Source organism: Calidris pugnax, unplaced genomic scaffold, assembly GCF_001431845.1.
Source record: "Calidris pugnax isolate Ruff unplaced genomic scaffold, ASM143184v1 scaffold70, whole genome shotgun sequence".
Classification (NCBI taxonomy): Eukaryota; Metazoa; Chordata; class Aves; order Charadriiformes; family Scolopacidae; genus Calidris; species Calidris pugnax.
In genome coordinates, this window is record NW_015090862.1 from 6,891,724 (window position 1) to 6,914,067 (window position 22,344).

Below are 22,344 nucleotides of genomic sequence, written 5' to 3' on the forward strand. Positions count from 1 at the left end.
CCGCGCGCTCCCGCCCCGGCCGCCGTGAGGGGCGCAGGAGTGGCCGCGCGGGCGGGGCGGGAGCGGGGCTGGGTGTAGCCGCTCCCGAGCGGGGTAAAACCCGTCCCAGCTCCACTCCTTTCCCCTCAGCAGCCGGTCAGTCCTGTTCCCTCCACCCGCTCGCGGTTCTTGGTTGGAGGTAAGGGGCTGTGCCGCGGCCTCGCCTGCTCAGCTCGGCTCCGGGCACGGCTCCTCAGCCGCTTTGACCCCGCCGGTCCTCCTCCCCGCAGGCCGCCAGCCCGGCGCTGGCCTCTCCGTCCCGCCGGCAGGGCCGGGCTGGGGGCCCAGGGGAGGCGGCCGTAGGGCTCGGCTTCCTCGGGTGCCTCAGGAGGGCGAGTGAGGGTGGGTTGGGGTTTTGCGGTGGTACTGGGGGCTACCGCGCTCTCCTGATGGGCGCTGAGCCTTTTTGGCCGGTGCGGTGGGTAGTTACTTCGTACTTGGGCAAATTTCGTCCAAGTTTCTGGGAGTTTTGTTTGGTCCCCCGCGCGTTTAGCATCAACTATATAACTTCATGGAGTTAGACCTCTGAAACTTGTGATTCTAAGATAATCTAGTGAATTATATATATCCCATCAGTTGTCTTAAAATATACTTATTCATTGGCTTTCTTGCAGAAAAGCAGTAACTTGAGGAAACATTAGAGTTCAAAGTACTGGTTCATTGAAATGGGAAAATGCTTTTGTGTTATTTTAGTGATGCCTTATCAAGTAGATGCAAAACTTTAGAAATAAATTTATATTTGTTTTACAGCAGTTCCGTTTTCTCTTGAAAATAGTTCTGATTACAGATTTTTTGAGGCTTGTTCAGTTACCAAATTAATCAGGATGGCTCACTTAAAGCCTTGTGGTGTTTTTGTCCTGATGACCTTTCTAGTTGCTGTTAGGAACAGTAGGAGTGTTTTCTTAATATATCATGAAACTTTAGCACCACTAGTACAGAACTCTGATCTTTTGGGAATACACATTGCAAAAATGGCTGTTGTGGTGAGCTACTTCTGCTCAAAAGATTCTTGCCAGTTGGGTAAGATTGATTATGTGACAAGTGCAGGTTTTTCTCATTAAAATTTTTTCAGTGTTAAAATTAGAAGTTTACTGTAGTGAAAACTGTAATCCATGCATTGCAATGCATTGAATCAGCTTTGGACTTTGATTCTGCTTCATAATAAACAGTGACTTTTTACTTAAGCAAATTTGACTGTGTATAATAAGTCCTTCTGAGGTGTTTACACTAAACAGCCACATGCCCCGTAGGGAAGAACACCGCAGAGAAGCCTGTTTGGTAATTAAGAGTACTCAAAGAGGAACATGGAAAAATAAGGAGTTCTTATTCTCAGAGCTTGGAGATCCTCATTATGATGCAATTGATTAAACCACTGGTTAGTGATTATGATATCACTATCCAAAAACTAAAGGCTGATAAAATGTGTTAGTTTTTTTTATTTCCAGCATCTGATTCCAATTTTGTTTGTTATTTAAACATTCCAGAGTACAGTGTAGCTGAACCAAAAACATCACCTCTCTGATCAACAGGGTTTTTTTATCATAAATGAGTTCAAGGTCACTTAAGGAAGACAAAATGGGTGACTTAAAGCTTTGGTGCATTTTCACTGCCTCTTGTTTCAGATGTGTGCAAGGGTTTTTTGGTGGGTTTCTTTTTTTTTAGGTTTCATGTGTCTTGACCTTGCCAGATTTTATATCTCTTTTTGTTAAAGCAGTCTAAACAAGAATGAATTCTGTAGGGTTAATTATGGCTAGTTCGTTATAGAATCTGTGATATTTCATAGAAATGAAGGTAGATCAAAGCTCCTGAAGATTGCATGTGACTTTTGCTTGTGTCTATGGGAAGTCTTGACACAGATTTCAAGTTTATTACTCCCTACACTTTCCAAGTTATGTAGGCCATAAACTTGGAGTTGACACCACCCTAGTAGACCCTTTGATTTATGTGGGATTATGTTGGGATCATTGACTCTTTAAAGGACATAAATGTCTCTCTCCTTGTAAGACAATTTATAATTAAGAAAATGTAGGGGGCTGTCCATTTACTAGTATAAGGAAGCAGCACTTTCTCAAGTGGAAAACTGTTACTTTCAATAAAGTTTGGCATAACTTAATGTATATAAAACTAAGGGTAAAACCTCTCTTTAAAATGCAGTTTTGTAGAAATCAAAGCTTACATCTGCAGAAGCTGATAGCTCTTTTCTGTCATGTGTGCTTCCCTGTAAGAATTGATGAGTGAACATTCTAAGACCTGATGAAAGCTCTGCTTCAGCAGAGCATTTCGCCATTTGAATATAAGTAACTCCACTAAAGATTACTCAAGTGATACTACTTGTATGCTTAAGGCTTTGGAAGTGGCAAATAATTCACATATATGTAGTTCTGTATAGTGCCTAAGCAACATTTCATTTCCTGTAGATAACTATTCTGGTAGTTGATAGGACATTCAGATGCTGCATTTCAGATAGTAAATACAAATGTGGTTGTTTTTCTTTGAAGGTATCTTTTATGGCTCCAAACACATTTGTATAATGTATTTCTTTTTCAAGTAAACTCTGCATGTATACTGCATCCTTGATATGTGTGATTTAAGACAAGGCAGCTAGCTCCTGTTAATTGTGTTAATTGTTGTCTAACATGCTTAAACAACTATTATATCATTGATTGTTGTTGAAGCCTTTAAGATGAAAGAAAGTGGGAATTTACTTTTTTGCAGGCATTTTTAATTTTTCTACTTAGCAAAAGAGAATCTTGTGACACGTTCCTAGCAAGCTTAAAATAATGTAACAGTTTATGGGATAAACAGTAACTTCAAGGAGGTGAAGACTATTCTACTGTACCTTATGACAATGTGTAAAGCACAAGTGTTCTGAGTTGTTAATGTTTTCACTGCCCCATTTTCCAGCTTAGGTGCAACATAAACTATTTTAATTAATACTGTGTCACCAAAAGGTTTTGAGATGGCCAATTGAATTCTGCCAAGATAGAGTCTTTTGATGAAAACATATCTTTATTGATTGTAGAAGAAGAAAATCATTCTTAAAATGAAATCCAGAGAAAAATCATATCCCTCAGAGAAAATTTCTGAGTGGCAGGCTGAGATTAACATCATAAAATTGAATTTGTGCTGCAAACCTTTGATGTAATCAGCAGCTGGGAGATGGTGTTGCCCTTACTGTGCTCCTTCTGATTGTGGTGAATTATTGTGTGGAATGAAATAAGTGTTTCTTGTGTCACTCGTTCAAGAAATACAAACAAGGTATTACTAGGTGGTTCTTGCTAGTTAAAATGGGTTGTATTGATTCCTGGTCCCAGTCTCTTGCTCCCTTGGACTGCAGAAGCACTATGTTCACACCCCAGGGGAGATCTGGGTGTCACTCAACAGTGACTTCTCCAGCCGATTAGGGTGTAGCCCTGACGGGTCTCTAGGGAAGTGCCATTAAAATCTCAAACTGGAAGTGCAGTGGCAGGTAGGGTGTCCAGGATGGAGCCAAAAAAAAGCAGAGGAAAAGGTGTGGAATACTGAGAGTTCTGGTAAAATACATTAAAACATGAGGAAGTGGTACATAGGGTAGAAATGTTGGTTACTGGAGTATTTTACCTGTTGCCTGCTATCTGACTAGACATATTAAGTGAAATATTTGAAATATTTGTATATTTTTGCTGCTGTGCCCACAGAGAGCAGACTCCACATCTTAAAGGAGTCAGTTATTATTTCTATTGTATGATGTGCTAAATATAAACTATTTTTTAATTATCTTTTAAAATCTTTTGATAAATCTTTCATTATTTTACTTTTTGGTATTAATTACTTCAAATGTGTTTTTGTTACCTTTGTCTTGTCTTGCTATCTTTAGTGTCATTTCTTTGGTTGTCAATTCCTTTTCACTTGCCTAGCCTCATATCTTCTCTTTTCTTTTCCTACATTACACACCCTGCCTACTCCCTTGTTTCCTCTGTATCTCCATTCCATTTTCTAAGCATTTTTCTGAGCATTGTATTTCTCTTTTCTAATTTATTCCATTGCTCACATATATACAAATGCATGTGTACCCTGCTGCTTCACAAATTGCAAAGTATTCTTAACCTGTATTTCCAGATTCATGGACACAATAGGCTTCTGAATAGCAACTTGTATAAATAGTAAATCAGAGCAGCATCATGAACATCAATGTGAAATGTCTGCAGGCTTACAAAGACAGCACTAGGTCACTTTGGTATCTTCGGATTTTGTGCTTCAGATACTTCTATTGAGTATTTTGCAAATGCAATATATTTTTATTATTTATGCTTCTTAGGTGGACTTGCTATATATTGTGGACAGTGAGTGAATATAACTTTTTAATTTGGGAAAGGTTTTATCTTTGCTCATTACGAGAGATAATATGCAGCATCCGTAAGGAGATTTCTCAATTTACTTTGATGTAAATGTTGCAGGCTGTCAGAGCAATATAGAATGGATCAGTAGACTGCAAGTCAAAGCTATTTTGAGGAAAAATAATTAGCGTTTTACTAGTAGTGCAAAAATATTGATAAATTTTTATTTTCTTATATAGATAGTAAGAGAGAATGTCAGATAAAGCAAAAGAACACACAGAAATAGGGGTAGGTAGTAGGGGTAAAACAAAACCCAGATTTTTCACTTCAAATCACTGTAAGCACATGTGCGTTCATGCTCCTAAGCCCTAAGCAACTCTTCCTTTCTAAGCTATATGTTCCCAAGCTACCTGCTTTAGGATTATAATTTTTATCTTGAGAAAATGCAACACAGGGATGTGTGCCTGAGGTTAAGCAGTAATTATGTGTCAGTGATTGGAAGGTCTGAGATGGGTCTAATAGAGAAACTAGCAAATATTTTTTTATTTTCTTTTTAGGTCAGTAGAGGAGGCAGAGTGAAGATATGCTTACCATACTGGAATTAGGGCTCTATGGGGAAAGGATATGTTGAATTATGATGGCACTGTTTCCATGAGTTATAATCTGACCTTTTTTATTCTACTCAATTCATGAACAGTCCCAGTGAAAAAAGCTTAGTGATGAGGAAAAGGCCCTGCATTAATATGTACTTAGAAAGGCATTCAAGGTCAGCTCTCCTGCTCTCTGGCCCCTTAAAGCTTTTGACTAGACTTTTAAATACCTCACGGCTTCTGTAGACTAAAAAGTGGTGTACTCAGCTTTTCAGTGAAAATTTAATACTGTAAAAATGGTCCAAAGTTGCTAAAGTAGTACAGCCAAAGTCATAGGTGTGGGTAATCCCCAAAAAATTGGGATAATTTTCCAAGTTAACAGAGGTTTGTGCTGCATTTTCAGTGTGAAGGGTGTTATAGAACTAGAGACAGGGTGGTAGACACACAGTAAGTTAGCGGTGGGATGAACAGATACTGTTTTAAGTAAGAACAGGGAAATTTTTTTTTTACAGTCATGAGGGAGTTCTTTTGGACAATGATCATAAGGGCAGGACAAGCAAAGAAGTTTATTAGGTTGTAAACAGGGAGGAATGGGGAGTAGGACTGAAGAACTTGATTTAAAGTTGAATTACGGGTTAATACTGCAAATCAGACATGCTTGAGTGGGTAGACCTGGAGGAATTTGACACATGCTGATAAGCTACATGCAGCTCAGATATGCCTTGGGCAATATTTGACTTTGTGGAAACAGTTCTTACCTTTTTTTAAAGGAACAGTCTGATAAATATCTGTTGATTTTTATTAAAAAAAAAAGGTATATTCTAGATGCCATCAGCATCACTAAATAGCTTTGATAAAGGTATATAGACAAAATGTGGGTATGTGCATGTGAGTATGCAGTATTTCTAGGGAAGTCATAGTATTCTTAGAAATAAAAATTTAGTGCAAAATACTTGGTTGTTAAAATATCTTAATCTGAAAGAAAAGTTAAACAAGAAGCAAGAGAAAAAAGTTAAGGACTGATATATTAACATGGAAGTTCATATACCTTTTGTTTTCTATTTATTTTATGATTTTGTCACAATGTAAAGGAAAAAGTAAAAAGTTCTTGTCACGTTTTAGTCTAAATGAATTCTCTTCTATAACCAATGTTTTGTCTGTAGTAGTAGCTGTTTATTATTTCATGACATGGAGTTCTAAAACAAATGTGGGCAAATAGATCATCTATATATTAGCAAATTCTGGCAATTTTCGTTTTTAACTTCTGTTGATCCTCTTTCTGAGTTCTCTGTTACTCATCACTTGCTCAGCAGTAGGTCTTCTGCTAAGAATATTGATCTTGATTCTATGCTTCTTTTACGAGATGTAATTTATGACTTCATATTCAATGCAGGACAAACCTGAATTCTGCTGCCTTATGGTGTTTTACACTAATTGAACACTCCCATGGCACAAGTACAAATCACTACATGATATGCAGGAAAATGTGTTTTAAAGACTCGGGATTTGGCTTAGCAAACTGTTAACTTGGCAGTCACCATTGTATAAGCCCTGTGAAAACAGTGAATTTTCTTTGCTTAGCTGATACCTAAAAACGTACTATTAGAGTTTGGCTAGAACAACTTTCATTTTAGGGCATGAACTGGAAGAGAAAAGGACTTCAGTGTTCACCAGTAAGCATAATACTTCACATGACTAGAGATTTCAAAAAAAATTTTAGAAAAGTCAGATTCTAAAGCTGAGATCAATAATGTCTCTCAGAATTTTGTGATATGCCCACAGAGAGCTTTAAAATGAAACTAAATGTGATTTAGCCTAACAAACTCTTGACCACAATTAATTTACTCTTAGATTTTTCTTCTGCTGTTGATGTTCTGGCTAAGGTTGTATGGCAGGACCTTGATAGTCTGCCATACCATTCTTTTCAGCCCTTTTTCTCAGTAGTTGAGCCCTTCATCTCAAGTTGTTGTCAGAAAGCAAGACCGTTCCTCTACTTCTGTGTCACTTAAGGCTTTTATTAGTAGTAATGAAGATACCTCTGGTCTGTGTTCCTGCTTTCAGCTGCTACTGTGCTGGATTTAGCAACAGTTTGCATTACAGTTCCTTTAAACATAGCTTAAAAGGCTGCTTCTGTGCTGTTTCTGTCATGTGGCCTCTTCTGAATTATTGCAGGAACTGCTCTTCATGTCACTTTGCATCATTCCTGTATTACTACCTTTGGCTTGCTGTTGTCTGTTGCCATGCATTTTGTTCTACCCAGTTCCTGTGTCTTTTCCCAAGATTTTAGCTTCAGTGTCATGTCTTTTGGTTGACGTCTTGCAACTGCACTGTTCTAGCATCTTATTACTGCCATCTGTTTCATTTTAAATATCTTTGCTAAGGTTGTCCTAAGGGCTCTGTTATCTCCCCTTTCTTCAGGACAAATAGGAACACATCTCCAAAAGGTGAATTTTGCTTACTGGCTGCAAAGCAGCTTCTCTGAAGTTTCTTTTCAATGGTAGTATTGGTATTTGGATAATATGTAGCTGACACAATATTTTGAAAAGAATAATTAAAATATTTAAGTGACCCTAGACAATGGTACACCTGAAGAGCTTGAAACATGTTTCTTCTTGTTCAGTCATGCTTGGGAATAACATGTTGATGTATACAAACATTTTTGACTTGCTCAGTGTCTGTGCACTGTCTGACTATTGCCTGCATACTGGTGGTAATCAAAACTGCCCTCAGTGAAGTTTAAGAGAATTTCAGTTTCAGTTTTCAGAGGAGTCACATCATTGGCATAAGCCAACTTCATACCCTTCTATGTCCCTGACAATTAGAAGCAGGTGGCAACAATCTTCTGGCATCTTCTCCAGAAATCTCAAAGTGAAGTGACACTGGCAGCTTACTGTAGGGCTCTATCATGTGAAGACTCCGATGCTAAAGATGTTGCTTATCTCTGTCTGTTTTTTAACAACGGTTTCACATAAGTTGAACCAAAGGAGGCATACTTGTTGGGTGTGTTACTAGGTCCCCTGAAAAGTCTTTAACAACAGAATATATATGATATATATGAGTTAAGTGCCAAAGTTTTTTTGTTTTGAATGTATTGCGAATATTCTAGAAATATGTTAGGCCCTTACGAACATGTGGAATTGAACCACAAATGTGACAGAAGACTTATGATGCAACTGTGAAAGCAGTTTTCTCAAGGCTTTTGTTTGAAGCAGAACAAGTACAGAATTCAGCTAGCAAGCGGATGTGGTTTTAAAAGGAACAGGCATCAAATTTAAAAACAAGTGCAATGGAACTTTTTTGATAAGGAGGATTTGATGATATTTTAAGTTCTGATGTTTGAACAGACACTGAAATAGTTTTCTGGAAATGCAGTTCATAAGCATCTATATTGAATTAACTAATGACTGGTAGTCATTTTGGACAATTCCATTAAAGCAATTTTTCACAGTAGTGACTAAAATCTATTATACTATAAAATTTTTAGAAAAAGGACTAATGAGTTGAGCAGCAGGAAGAGTGTGTTCATTCTCCCTGCTTCCCAGCTTGCAACTCTGCCTCCCCTTTTCTTTTGCGTCTTATCTCTAAGAGAAGCCACTGAATGGTTGAGGGTATAGTGCTTTGCAGTCCTGGGCCTCATTTTTCTCTTCACCCCTGAGCCACCACCCTTCCAGCCTTAGTATCTCTTTCTCTTGCCTTAGCCTTCTTGGAACCACAGATGCCTTATTGACTACTGTTCCTGTCCCATCTCCATCCTCTAGCAGTTAGCTGCTGAGAAGGAGCAGCACTGCTGGACATGGGCCCATCAGAGCTAAGCCAGGTTGTGTGGGTCAGCATGTTGCTGGTATTTCAGTATTGTGATAGTACTGGTCCCTGTTACCTCTAGTCCTGTTTGATACTGCTTAGATTAAAGATAGCGGTACATCGTTGTCTGCCTGTATACTTAAGCTATTAGTGGATAACCATCTTAATGAAAGTGTTACTGTGATGTAGGCAACAGCTAGAAAATGTTTCAATATTTCATCAACTATTTCAGGTGCTGATTAAACTGCCTTTCTATAAGTTGTTTGGGTTTTTTGTTTTTTGTTGGCTTTTTTTTTATATTTCATGTTACTTAAAATCATCATCACTTATTTCTGTTTTCAGGTGCTGACTATGAAGGTACAGGCTGTGGCAGTGTGGGGGAAAATAGCTCCCTCTCACAGCATCACAGCTATTATGATTACAGATGACCAGCAGACTATAGTTACGGGGAGTCAAGAAGGACAAATATGTCTCTGGGATCTTTCATCAGAATTAAAGGTTTGTGTCCACTGATAGATTGGAGTTTTGTCTTCTATTAACAATGGGGTTTTTCAGACTTGCACTTATTTAGATTAAGTTTTAAAGATAGTGTGATATTTATTATAGGAAACTCATGAAGAGAAAGTGTTGAAATGCCTGTATTAGCATCCAGTTATTTCCAGACTTCGGAAAAAAAATTTCATAGATTATCATGATTTGTGGATTATAATTTGAGATTGTGTTGTGAGTAATGACAAATAAATGTACACAATTATCACGATTCCTATTTGTAAGGTCTTATTTTTTAATTCAATTGCTGAGCATGGGCTGTCATTTAAGGAAAAAAATCTATTTATCAAAAGAGAGCTTTCTAACAGGTTAATAACAGAAACTTTTGTAGAAAGATGGAAGAAGAAAGATGAAATATATATTTTTGCTATAATTAAGCTGCAGACCTTCTGGCATATTATTGCTACTGCTTTGACTATTTCACATTTATTTTCCTGAGAATGGAACAGTGTCAAAGCTGTTCCATTTTTTTATTCTGCATTCCTAGAGCAGAATGTTCTGCTCTTTTTGGATTTCGCTGCCCTGTTTGTGCTCAAATATAGCTTGAAACTTCAGTTTGCACTTCTATGGGGCTACCTTTGTCCATTAAAATTTTTGCATGCGGTGAAGCTAATCAAAGGGATTACTTAAACACATTGTATGAAACACATGCTTAAGAGCTTTGCTGTATTAATTACCTACCTCACTCTGCCACTTTTGCTGCATGCTGTAGGGTGAAGGCCAGAGACATTCTGCGTATTGCCTGTTTTACAATGTTTGACACTCCATAAATTCTTCAGAAGGTGCAATTTTTAGACTACAGTGAATATAAAGACCGTACTTCATGCAAACTGTGTAATCCATCCACATCTTTACGCATTCCAGAAACATGACTGAAGAATTACTCCTTAATAATATCTACAAGTAGTATTCTCTAGCTTTTAGATCTCCTTAGTTTATACTGAAAATATTATGTTTTCATTAAATCATTGTGTTATTCTCCTAGATTTCATCTAAGGAAATTCTGTTTGGCCATACTGCTGCTGTAACTTGTTTGGCAAAAGCAAGAGAGTTTGAGAAACAGCCATATGTAGTAAGTGCTACTGAAAATGGGTAGGTAACTGAATATTCAATTATTCATTTCTTAAATAATGAAGTGTATGGCAGGTGTAGGTCAGATTCTGCATTTGGCAGAAGGTTTTTAATCCAGCTTTATGATATGAGAAGGATAGCAGCTACTTAGGATAATGACTGCATTGCTTATACACGATAGTCTAACTAAGAGCTCATCCCTTTGACAACAGAAGGGTTTTACAGATTCAGATATCCACTTAGTCAGGAGAATGAATTTTTCAGAGGGTCAGCTAGGCCCCATTCAAAGAGAGAGTAGTGGGCTATTGGAGAGAATCAACAGGTTCAGAAGCATTTTAATATCATGGTGGTTTTTTCTGTTCCTTTCTGAGCTCAGTTTTGAGAGCTGAATCAGTCCAAGAGGATAATGTACTCTGATCCAGGTATGCTTGCTCAGTGAGTAGATATGGAAGCAGAGAAAAGTCTGTCCTTGAATAAAAGACATGTATGTTCCTTGTTTAAATCTGACTTGCTGTTTTGGAGTACTTCCTTTTAGAGGCTCCTGATCTTGCAGCTTTTCTCCTGTGTGTTCGTTGTGACTTGGCTTATCACTTGAGTTGAACTAGTTTCTGCAGTTCTGCTAGGTCAGCATTCAGGACTTTTTTTTTTTTTTTATTTGATAATCTTTTCAGCTGGGGTCTGAAGCCCATCTGTTCAGGATTTCAGCTGTTGAAACTATTTAGGCCTAGCTTCTTACTTCCTTAAGGGCTTTCCTTAAACAACTTTTGTCTTCCTACTCAATTATATTCTCTTCTCATTTTGGCTTCATCTTTTCCTATTAACAGGACAGCTCTTACCATGAATAGTTCCTGTCAATTGCCCTTCTTCATGCTACACCTTCTGGCACCTTAAGTCTGCTACTGTCTCACTGAGGAGCTTGCTTATTCTTCGAATAATCTTTTCTAGGATTTCTGTCTGATTCTCTCAATCATGAGTATATAAGGAAGGGGTAACTTGAACAAACTAGTTCAGGCTTCCTAATCCTCAAAGGTTAGACTGCCCCACTGGGCAGATATTGGTAAACAGTTACGTGCAGAAAAAGAGGGTGACGAGTGTACAGAACTAGTTTTGTATTGGCTCCCTACAATTCTACTTAAGGCTTCAGAGGTGAAACTATTTTTCATCTTCATTATGAAGTTCTGTTAGTGCAGTACTGTTTCCAGATTATACTGGGAGAAAAGATACTGTATTTCCAAAAAGCTGGGTTGAAAAGCGTTAAGAAACAAATTAGGTTTTTGCTATAGATACACCATACAGGCACATCCTGAAGGTTCTGCCTCTCAAGGGATCACCAGACCTGCTTGGAATGTGTGTAGGTAGGACTGAATAGTCTTCTGGCCCCTTTTAAATGTTCACTTTTACCAAATTACTGCTGACTTCTCATCTGTATTACATAAGGGCAAAGCATCCATCACTGATCCCTGGAAGGCTGCAACATGAAGTTGAGATAATTACAAATAGGAAGCCTCATCTTCAGGAGATGCAGGGTTTGTCGAACTGCATTTTCTGGCTTGTGAATCATTCACTTCGGCCTCTTTCAAGCTTCGAGGGTGGAAGAAATTGTATAGAGGATACTTGCCCCCATCCCAATTCAGAATCTCTTAAGTGTTTGCCCAGCTGACTTACCTCAGAAGGATGAGTAACATCTAATATGGAAATGTATAATCCATAACGATTCAGAGGTTCTCACTGATGTCCTGCGCATGTATATAGCATATGCTGTAGGATAGGTTTATCAACATGTGGCATCGCTCACTCCTTGACAATACAGACAGTAAATTAAATGCAACATGTAGAAGATGAAGTTATATTCTCTTCTTATTTGTGCATGCTTGCATGTACATATCAACTTTACTGCTTTAGGTATGTTACTGTAATTGTCATTCTGATATAAACAAGGAGAAATTTACTGCCTCAATGTTTAAGAAACAGCCTAAGCATTCTAAGTTAGCACTCTTAGGCTAATAACTCTGGTGATACACTACAGAGTGCTCTTGCTCAGCTGAAAAATAGAAATTAAGTAATATTTTTAGGTTATAAACTGTGAAAGTGTGGAGATTAAAATGTAAATCACTAAGTACTGTTTCTGGTATAATAAAATATTTTTTCCCAATGTGTTCTTTAAGTTCTCATACAGAAAATGTCTTAATGTAATTTCAGAAATAATAAAATGATAGTTTCAACTGTGGAAATAATGCTTAAATAATCTAAAAGTATCAAAGTTTAACATTCAGTTGTTGAGTTAAGACAACACACCTCATACAACTTCATTTACAAAATTTCATGTGGTTGTTTCTGTTGCACTCTAGTCCCATGGCATGTTGAATAATGTTTAGATGAGGAAGACCGGCTTACTCGTCTTTCTGAAGCATCGGTTTCCATTGTAATTAAGCACAGCTGGGATGTTGGACAGACGTTCAGGTTGTCAAGCTGTGTCAAGAGGAGATTTCAGGAATAGCCTCATGGTGGCACTGTTTCTTCTTCACAGAAGTTTCGTTCCTCTCAGGAGCTGAAGTCTGATGCGGCAGAAGATGCATTGTTTTTCAAAACGTGTGGTTTAAGTTCAGTGAAATGAATCATTTTCAGGAGGATGTAGTTCCAATGACAGATGGTTACAGTGACGCGTTGACGAGCTGTAATGGCAGTATACCTACAATTTGTTGTATACCAGAGTTGGCCTTAAAGTCAGGTTTGCTGCAAGGCAGCAGGGTGTAATTACCAAAACAAAAAGAAACAGATACTGTATGTCATCCCCTGCTAATGACCACAACATTTTCTTACCCAGTAATCTGTAACAAAAAGCCACATAAACGACCAGACTGCACTTAAGTACAGCACTAAAGAAAAACTTGGTGGCACAAAATTATTCCAGCCAATTGAGTGGAAATAACAGAGAATAATATAAAGTTATCTTTGGCAGGGAGATGTGTGTTTGGAATGTCACTACTGGACAGTGCATTGAGAACGCAAAGCTTCCTTATAGACATACAGCAATCTATGTAAGTATAGAAACTTTGCATGGAATATCTCTGTTCATTACAAGACAAGTTTTGCTTTATTAACATTTTTCAGAAGCATACAATTTTAAATTTATAACTCATAACATATCAATAGGAGGGAAAAACCTGTTGTAATATATGTAGATTTATCTGTTATTTTTCCTTTTTTGACTACCGTCTAAGAAAAGAGACTTTTTTGTTCCTCTAAACTCCTTAATATTGTGAAAAAATCTGATGAAGATCTTAGTTTTAAATGTTTGAAAGGTTTTGATGCCTAACTGCTGGCCTCCAAAAGACTGCTTTGCCCCACTTCCAAAAGTATACTTTCATTCATCGCAGAACTCGGGACAGTTAACTTGTTTTCAAAGGCCAAATTGATAAAAATATTACTTCAGATAATTGCAAGTGTCTGCTTTGAACTTTATCCAGGTACACTAAGTATCTAAACATTGGAGTGTGAGGGTGTGTTTGAAATATGTGTTTGTATGTGATTGAGAAGGCCAGCACATACAGATTTGATTCGGAGAGATGGCTTATTTCTGGATATATTAGTAGAAGAAAAGCTCAGGGCTCCTAGGTTAATTAAAATGATGTTTTACTTCAGTGAGGAAGGAACTAAGCCTCCAAGCGTTGGGAGTCTTAAGATCTCATGTGACTCAAACTATGGCAAAATTCAGAATCCAAATGTTTTAAAGCTTCCAGAAGAAACACTGTTTTTCATGACACTGTTTAGGTTGACATGATGAATTCACACACAGTTGTGAATGATAAAGGAAAAAGAAAAAGCTTGCAGAAATAACTAAATAAAAATTACAGAAGAATAACTTCTTAACAATCTATGCTTTTACATATATATGTGTGTGTATATAAAAGCATAGATTGTTAAGAAGTTATTCTTCTGTAATTTTTATTTGTATATATGTTTAAAACATACACCTCTATTGTTTTTACATTTGTGTGTGTAAATACACACAATATCATGCCTTAGTTTTAATAGAGGTGTGGTATGATCTGCTTTGTGATATTGCTTAGGTAGATTTTAATAGTTGAGGAGTTCTGCAGAGAAGCAGACAAATCTGCATTGTAGAGATTTTTGTGGAGATCAGAGGCAAAATTTTTATGTATACTTCTAAGTAGGAGAAGCAAATACTTTTAGAAAATTGTTATTTCTCCACTGTTAGAAGTAAGCTAAGTCAAATTCTGGCTGGATAATGACTTTTCTTCTATAACTTGGGCAAGATGGCTAAAGAAAAATATGAATATCTAACAGGAAAACATAGGAAAAAGAACACATGTCACTAGGAGGGGAAACCATTCTTAATATGCAACCTTCAGGTATTTGATAAATTGATTATTTTTTTTTGTGAGGGTTTTTTGGGGGGGTTGCTTTTTTTTATTGAGGTGGTTTTTTTGTTTTGTTGTAGGTGGTATTGTTGTTCCATAGGGAATGATTCCTTGTGGCATAGTAGGACCTGAGAGATTATAATTTCCTGTGGAATGTTATTGTCTGGGAGGCTTAGTGCACACTGATTTTGATAGCATCACTATTTAAAATTGATGCTTTATTTTTAGTTAATGTTTTAGTAGGTTTTAGTTAAACTACTAACCTATCTGGTCTGGTAGGTTCCTTTTGTTCAGCTTAAATAATTCAGCTATAAATGGCAGATGTCAAGCAGTGTGAACTGAATATTTGCCGTTTGAAATGAAGTTTAACACCAGGGTCAACTTTTAACCATTTGTGGATCTTAACCAGTGTGGGATTTTCTCAGAGGATTGACTAAACAAATCTTCCAGTTCAAGCCTAATTTAAGCCTAACAGTAATTACAAATGGTTCCTACTGCTAACAGTTCTGCCTGTGATCATTCATAACATCTGTGGTAATACTTATCCTATTCCCAGTTATTGATGCTTCCTTTGTTTTCAGACTTTAATTAGTTAACTGATTGACCAAGAATTATTATCTAAGCAAAACTGAAAGAGAACTTGTCATAAATGAGGCACAATTTTGTGGGTCTATCTGATATTTTCCTCTGACTACATGAGTGTGCTCTTTAAGGCTACTATTTAGTTGTAGATTCCATTTGAGGTGGCTGCTTGCACATTTATAGCAATTATGTGTACAATTATTGATATTAAACAAAATGCAAATATCCTTGCACATATAAAAAACTTAGCAAAAAAGAAATCTTCGTAGTCACTCTGCACCTCTATCATCTCTGTTCTTAGTAATTTGCTACATGTCTGTTTTTTCTTTATGTGATTGTTGAGAAGGAGTGACTCTTCTGAACACTAGGGGATTTAGTGTCACAATGAAGAATATCTCATGGAGTAGAAATTCTTCCTGGAAAAATAATGGAAAATTCATCATGAATCTTATGCATTTCCATGAGTTTTTTCAAATGTTCTCTCCCAGAAACAAGTCCCAAACTGTTTAGGAATTTATAATAAAAATTAACGCCTTGATTGCTTCCAAAAATCCTAGTATTTAGACAGGCCAGATACCACTTTCAGTAGAAAGCGCCTCTTAGTAAGCCGTATGCCTTAATTAAATTGTTATAAATGCTTGTGAAGTGCTTGTGTCACTAATGGAATTGTGTACAGTCCCACATATGTAGTAGATCTTTAGTAATGCTACAAGTGTTGATTACAATTCCAGGTATTATATGCTTAATGTGAAAAATAAGTGTGCACATTTGCGTAGCTCTGTATGTTGACTCTCTTCTTTCCACTTTTACAGTATTACCATTGCTCGTTCCGAATGACAGGTGAAGGCTGGCTTCTTTGTTGTGGAGAATATCAAGATGTTCTTATTATTGATGCTAAGACTTTGGATGTTCTTCACACTTTATCATCTTCTCAGTCTTCTGATTGGATAAATTGTATGTGTATTGTACACTCTGCAAGAATTCAAGGTATACATTGTAGATGTATTTATGTAGGTCAATTAAATTGTGATAAAATATTTCAGTATAGATAGTACAATCCTACTAGACTTAATGATCTAATCATATTTTACAGACCTGTTATGTACAAGGTGTTAATGTTTCATTAACAGCACCTAAGAAGGTATTTTTAATACTCCTAATGTTGGTCATGAATGTATTTCTTAAAAAACAAGCAGCCTCTACACTGGTTGTAAGCAGCTTATTTCTTGGATATAAGTACAAAATAATTTTGTAATATCAGGGAAATCAAGGGCATAATTCCACTATTTGTACTTTCTCTTGGAATATAGCTGTTTGGACAAAATAATTATTCACTATTTGCTTGAATGTTTGGTATTTCTGTATGCCAATTAGTTATTTTTGTGTAAATGCAGTATTTCATCTAAACACTGTCCTGCAGAACCCTTGTTTTAGTGCTGTATAGAACAGGAGTGTCTGTGTCAAGGTTCGGTTTTGGTGTTAGGTGCTACTTGAACTTGGTTTTAAGTTGACTATCTCACTGCTAACTTTTCACAGAAGACTCATTGGTTGCAGTGTCTGTCACTGGAGTTCTTAAAGTGTGGGACCTGTCTTCGTCTTTGAATAGCATACAGGTCAGTTTGTATGGGGTGCGAAACAGCGATTTGAATGATTACATGAATGTAGTAATATTCTCAAGGAAAGGATATGTTGAAGCAGAATATGAATCAATTGGAATCTTCTGGATAGGTATTAAACAGAAATGATTGATTTTGTCACAAAATTCTGAAAACAGAGCCTCATAAAGCTATTTAAATTTAGTTATGCAATTGGACAGCTCTCGCCTTGACAACTGCAATGTCTTTTGCCCAGACTTCGCATCTTCCTGTATTCCATGATGCTGAAATTGTAATGTTTTTCTTCTGTCCTGATAATGTCACTCCATGCTTTGAACCCCTTCTTTCCTTCCTTTAAACTCAAAGCTCTTCAAAATTGGCCTTTGTACTCCTCCTTCACCCTTGTTATTTTCTTCAAAAATGGTCCTTTAGACTTTCTTTTTCCTCCGCCTGCCTCCTGCAATGCTGTCTTTGCTTGGAAAAGACTCTTCTTAGGTCAAGTGCCCTATTTCTCCGTCTTCAAACTCATTCTGTGTGGCTTTTCTGTGTTAATATTCTCAGCAGCTGTCATTTGACATGCACAAGAGTTAGAATTCGAATACAATGTTTGGTGTTTGAATTAAACTGAGAGCTAAATTCACAAAGGGACTTCAATGTTACAGCTAAGTACTATGAATCATTAACAGAAATGGCAAAATGTCAACAATCTTCTCTGAACGTCTGTAATACATTACTGCCTTACTCAACAAACTGCAGATTGTTAATGGGGTAATATCAGACCCTGCAGGAGAATGTGTCGAGTTTGATACCATGCTAGTGTTTTTGGGGTGTGTTTTTTGATTAATCTGCAATGTTTTGGAGTGGGGTATCTTTTCAACACTCCTAGTGCAAAAAAATACTGTTGGGCTGTAGAAATTCTGGGGACAGTAACAACTGATTACAGACATCAGAGGAGCATATATGGTATGGTACCATCCTTTTGCTGCCTGTGGCCTGCTTTTGTGAAGATAGGCATGCAGAGTTATTAACAATCCAGCTACTTCATATGTTAAAGAGCAGTATTTTAATAAATATTATTTAATTGGAATTAATTTGAGTCGCAAGGTGTAGTCCTCCTCCATATTCATTACCACTTCTTCAAGTGAGACCAAGGCCTGAGCCACACTGAATGTCTTCTGTTTACATGGTACCTGGGAACCCTGCTCTCTTCCTATCTCACTTTTAATTAAGAAGTATGTATTGCATTGCATTTTGGAAGTGTATGTTAACAAAGTCAGGCATTTGTTTCTATCCTAAAAGTAAAAGCTCAGATATCTAGAATAAATCTTATGTTTTTTTTCCACTGTGCTATAAAGGAGAGACAAAGTGTGTGTGAGAAGGAATCAAAATCTCTGGACTATATAAATTGTCAAGCAGTACGGTTTTGTACTTACACAGAAAGGCTCCTTCTAGTCGTGTCCTCCACATGCTGGCAGGTATATTATTGAGCACCATCCTTTCTTTTTCATTTGGTTAATAATTTTGAAAAGCTAATGTGATTTTTGCATGCAGACTCTTGTTTTTCTCCTCAGCTTAAAGAAAAAGCATTTGCTAATTGTAAGATATAATAGTGGCTGTATCGCTTCTCTGCTTAACTGCCTGAATGAGATGAAATATTTATTTTTTACTAATGTATTTCTACTTTGAAAATTTAGCATGAAATAGGCTGGATAGAAAGGGGATTACTCCAAGTCATTTTTAGAGCACCAAGTGTATTATATTCCCTTACATAGTGCATTTCAAAAGGAGACAAAGATGCAGAAAAACTGTTTAAGTATGACAGAAGTAATCACAGTTGGCAAGTCCTCGGTAGCCAGGGTCCTTTGTTCCATCAGGGCCAACAGCCTGGGTTCCAGTAAAAGAAGCTAGCAAAACTAAATACCCCAGACTGTATAACTTTTTCTTGTAGCTGTAAGAAAATAAATGCATTGTGTAGTGACTGAAACCGTTATTATTTTATTTTAAATTTTAGTTAAACTGAACTTTAATGTAAAAATTCTGTATGTCTTCTCCCCAGTATTATAAACATTTCTTTTAAAATAATCCTGAGCTATGAGTGCAACACATGTACCTGATCCAAACACCACAGCTGTTTGGGGAGGAGGGTAAGGGATGGAAATTTCCCATATCCTATAATTGTATTATTCAAAGTTAACCCAGTTGTATCCTTGATGTTTGTTTTGGGCTATTTAAAATTCTGTACAGAGCATTTATAAAGAAATTCCATGTATAGAATGGATAGGCTTTTCATGGTAAAATGTGTAACATGCATTGTTTTCTATTAATTTATCTGTTTTTCCAGAAGAGGTACTTATTTTACTGCTTAAAGTAGTGTTATAGATGCATAAATCATTTTAGATATTCAACTATTATGTTTCAGTGAATATACAGCTTTAAAATAAAAGATCATGATTATGATGTTACTGCTTAATTTGAAAGGTATGTGGTATGTAACATAGGAGAGATTCACATGTATGTTTAGAGTGGCTACTTAACTCACTTCTCTACTAATGCAAATATAGAGCAAATGAATTAGAAGCTAGCTAACGAATAGAAATTAGCTGCGAATAATTTGTAGAAATTCTCATTCTGAATTCTATTTCCTCATACTCCTGGAATATATTATAAAAATGTGGCTATGAATATTTTCTCCATGACGCCACTGGGAATGTGAACAAGCAGACAATATTCTAGGTTGCCCTAGTAATATCCTGTTTTGGCTTAAAATGGGAAGGTCAGAGGAAGCAAGCAAGGCATATTTTTTACTAGCTCTAGAAATGGAAGAGAGAAGAATTCTTGCAAGCAAAGGGGATTATATGTTCTTTGCTCAATTAATTTGTGAAAAAGAAAAATCTCTATTGCTCCCCAAAGAAGAAAAGAAAAAATCTCCTTTAAGATATGTGCAGTGATTATGCCATCTTTTAAAGAATACAGACAGAAGCGTTTATAGCTCTTACCAAAGTTTTAAGTGTTATATTTATATGCTATATTCATTACCTACCTCTCTATAAGAAATTAATAATCCAGTAAATATTAATTCGGAATGCAAAGCAAAGTAAATCCCATCCAAAATACCCTAATAGAACAGAAGGCTGTATTGCTAGGTTTTTTTAATTATCAGATTCTTTTTCTTTGAAATAATATGATTTGATTCTGACTTTGCAGTAGTTTGATAGCATGAAAACTGCTTCAGCTTTAAAAGAGGTAGTCAAACTACAGAGTCAAGCTAACGTTCTTATTGATCCATTGTCCAAAATCACCTTGAATTAAAATGAATGTGCCAATACTGTTTGATTATATTTTGTTTTTCTGAGCTTAGGTCTATGATTATTGTGATTTCTCCTTGCTTTGTACTGAGTTCTCTAAAAGTGGTCAGTGCTTTGCTGGTGGAGAAGTACTAGCAGCTTACAGACTTATCATCTGGACAGAAGATGGCCACAGTTACATCTACCAGCTGCTAAACAGGTGGGCTCAGATGGGAAATTCACACAAAAAGTTCAGGTACAAGATGAACTTTGGGAGGTTTATTATGGAAAATCTCTGCATGTTGCAAATGATCAAAAACCAGAACAAAACCACTTTGGCACTCAAAGGTTTACCCTGAGTTTGACAGCCCTCAGTCTTTGTTTGACACAGCAGGGGACACAGGAATAAGATTAGCCATGTAGAACTTGGGCAGCTGGTGCTGTGATTTCGAAAAGTCGCTTGTAATTACTTATTCAGTAAGTTTTAATTGAACTTGTGAATCTTGGATGTTACTGGTCTGCTTTCTAAAAAATATGATTTTCAAAAGCTGCTTTTTTTTTTTTTTTTTTCAAATTACACAGTGGGCTTTCTAAAAGCATATATCCTGCTGATGGGAAGGTGCTGAAAGAAACTGTTTATCCTCATTTACTCTGCTTTACTGGTGTGAAGGAAAATAAGGTAAATTCATAAAGGTTTACAGTGAACTTCGAAAGTTCATTCATTATTTGTTTGTAATTACGTGAATGATCCCTAAAAAAATGTTGAATTAATCAGCAGATTTAATTGTTCTATGAAAACAATGTCTAAAACTTACGCCTTAATTTTAAAATTTTTACTTAGAGACTTGGAGATACAGCATATTTTGGCCTTAAATTCTGCAATATTTACTTTTTTCACAGGGGAAAAAAAATCCTGTGTTTACAGCTATAGATAGGCTAATTGTTGAAGTGATCTTTTTTTTAAGTTAAGTCTTTTTTTTAAGTATGTCTAGAATAGCTTTAGAAGCTTTTAATTTTAAATATGGAAAAAAACTAAACCCACACCAAACCACAACAAAAAAGCCCCAACCCACAAGCAGAATGTAAGCAAGTTGCTTAGTTCTTGTTTTGTTAAGAAACGTATGCATGTTTCAGTGTAACTACATAAATAGGTTGTTTCCTATGTGTATCCACCCTAAACTGAAGGGGGTTGAATCTGTGACATTTAATCCCAAATACTGTTATCTTGAGCCTTCAGAGGCATAATCACATGCCTAACTTTCTTACACTGTGAGCAGACTGCCCGTACCCACAGTGCATAAAATTAGACACATGTGACTCTCTTCAGAACCGTGGTCTCTGCTTGAAGAAGCCTCTATGGTTAAGAAAAGAGGAAGCTAAAAAAAGTAGGTGATCTGTATACTTCTGATTGAGAATTTGTCTAAGCAGTGCCTTCTAAATTTGAAATTGGTGTGGCACGCTCTGCTAAGCACAAAGTAGCTCAAGTGGACTCTGCTATGCTTGAAAACCTGCATCTTGACTCACTTCTGAGTAGTGCTTTTTGTGACCACAAAGAAATAGGTAAGGAAGAACAGTTGATTTGAAAATTAGACAATTTATTAGAATTAAGAAGCAGGAAAAAAAAAATCTGTGTCAGGGAGTTCTTATTTGGCAAAAATTGAACCAAAACAAATAACAGCTTTTTCTGTGTAGCTTTGGTTCTAGTTTTGTTGCTGTCTTCTTGCTAATACTGTTTAAGAAATAGCAGTTATTGGAAGATGTGGATTTAATTCATGCCTGCATTTGTGTTAGTTTGTTTGATGTGTGTTTGCATGAGAAGTCAAGCAGGTCTTTAAACAGTTTCTCAAGGTATGCAAGGGAGTCATATTTTTATTTGTACCTGACGAGAAACACTGTCAAATATATACCTATGTGAGGTTTTCTAGTGGTTTTTTTTTTTTTTTCTGTTGACAACTATAGGCTCTTAGAAAGCATTTTTGTTGCATGCTCTTGTGAAGCCTGACAGACTTAATTTTCAGTTGAAGGGCAATAGCACAAGCCATTCAACTTTTCCCCCAAATACCGTGATCTAAAATCAGATGGGATAACTGCTGAAGGATGCCAAAAGGTCACGTATCATGAGGGGGGGGGGGGGG

The 22,344-nt window shown here is 36.6% G+C and overlaps 1 protein-coding gene across 2 annotated transcripts in view; it reads left to right on the forward strand.

Annotated features, from left to right (window-relative positions):
* The first annotated feature begins 129 nt into the window (after positions 1-129).
* Positions 130-22,344, forward strand: part of WDR72 (WD repeat domain 72) — a 110,835-nt gene continuing 88,620 nt past the window's right edge. The window contains exons 1-9 of one of the 2 annotated variants that reach the window (XM_014944325.1): positions 130-178; positions 9,089-9,244; positions 10,281-10,387; positions 13,326-13,404; positions 16,143-16,317; positions 16,867-16,943; positions 18,281-18,400; positions 20,284-20,429; positions 20,792-20,888. In XM_014944325.1, the coding sequence (XP_014799811.1) occupies positions 9,098-9,244; positions 10,281-10,387; positions 13,326-13,404; positions 16,143-16,317; positions 16,867-16,943; positions 18,281-18,400; positions 20,284-20,429; positions 20,792-20,888 (948 nt within the window). In that variant the 5' untranslated portion in view covers positions 130-178; positions 9,089-9,097. Of the gene's footprint in view, positions 179-9,088; positions 9,245-10,280; positions 10,388-13,325; positions 13,405-16,142; positions 16,318-16,866; positions 16,944-18,280; positions 18,401-20,283; positions 20,430-20,791; positions 20,889-22,344 lie in introns of those variants that run through there. The other variant, XM_014944326.1, reaches the window with a different exon arrangement.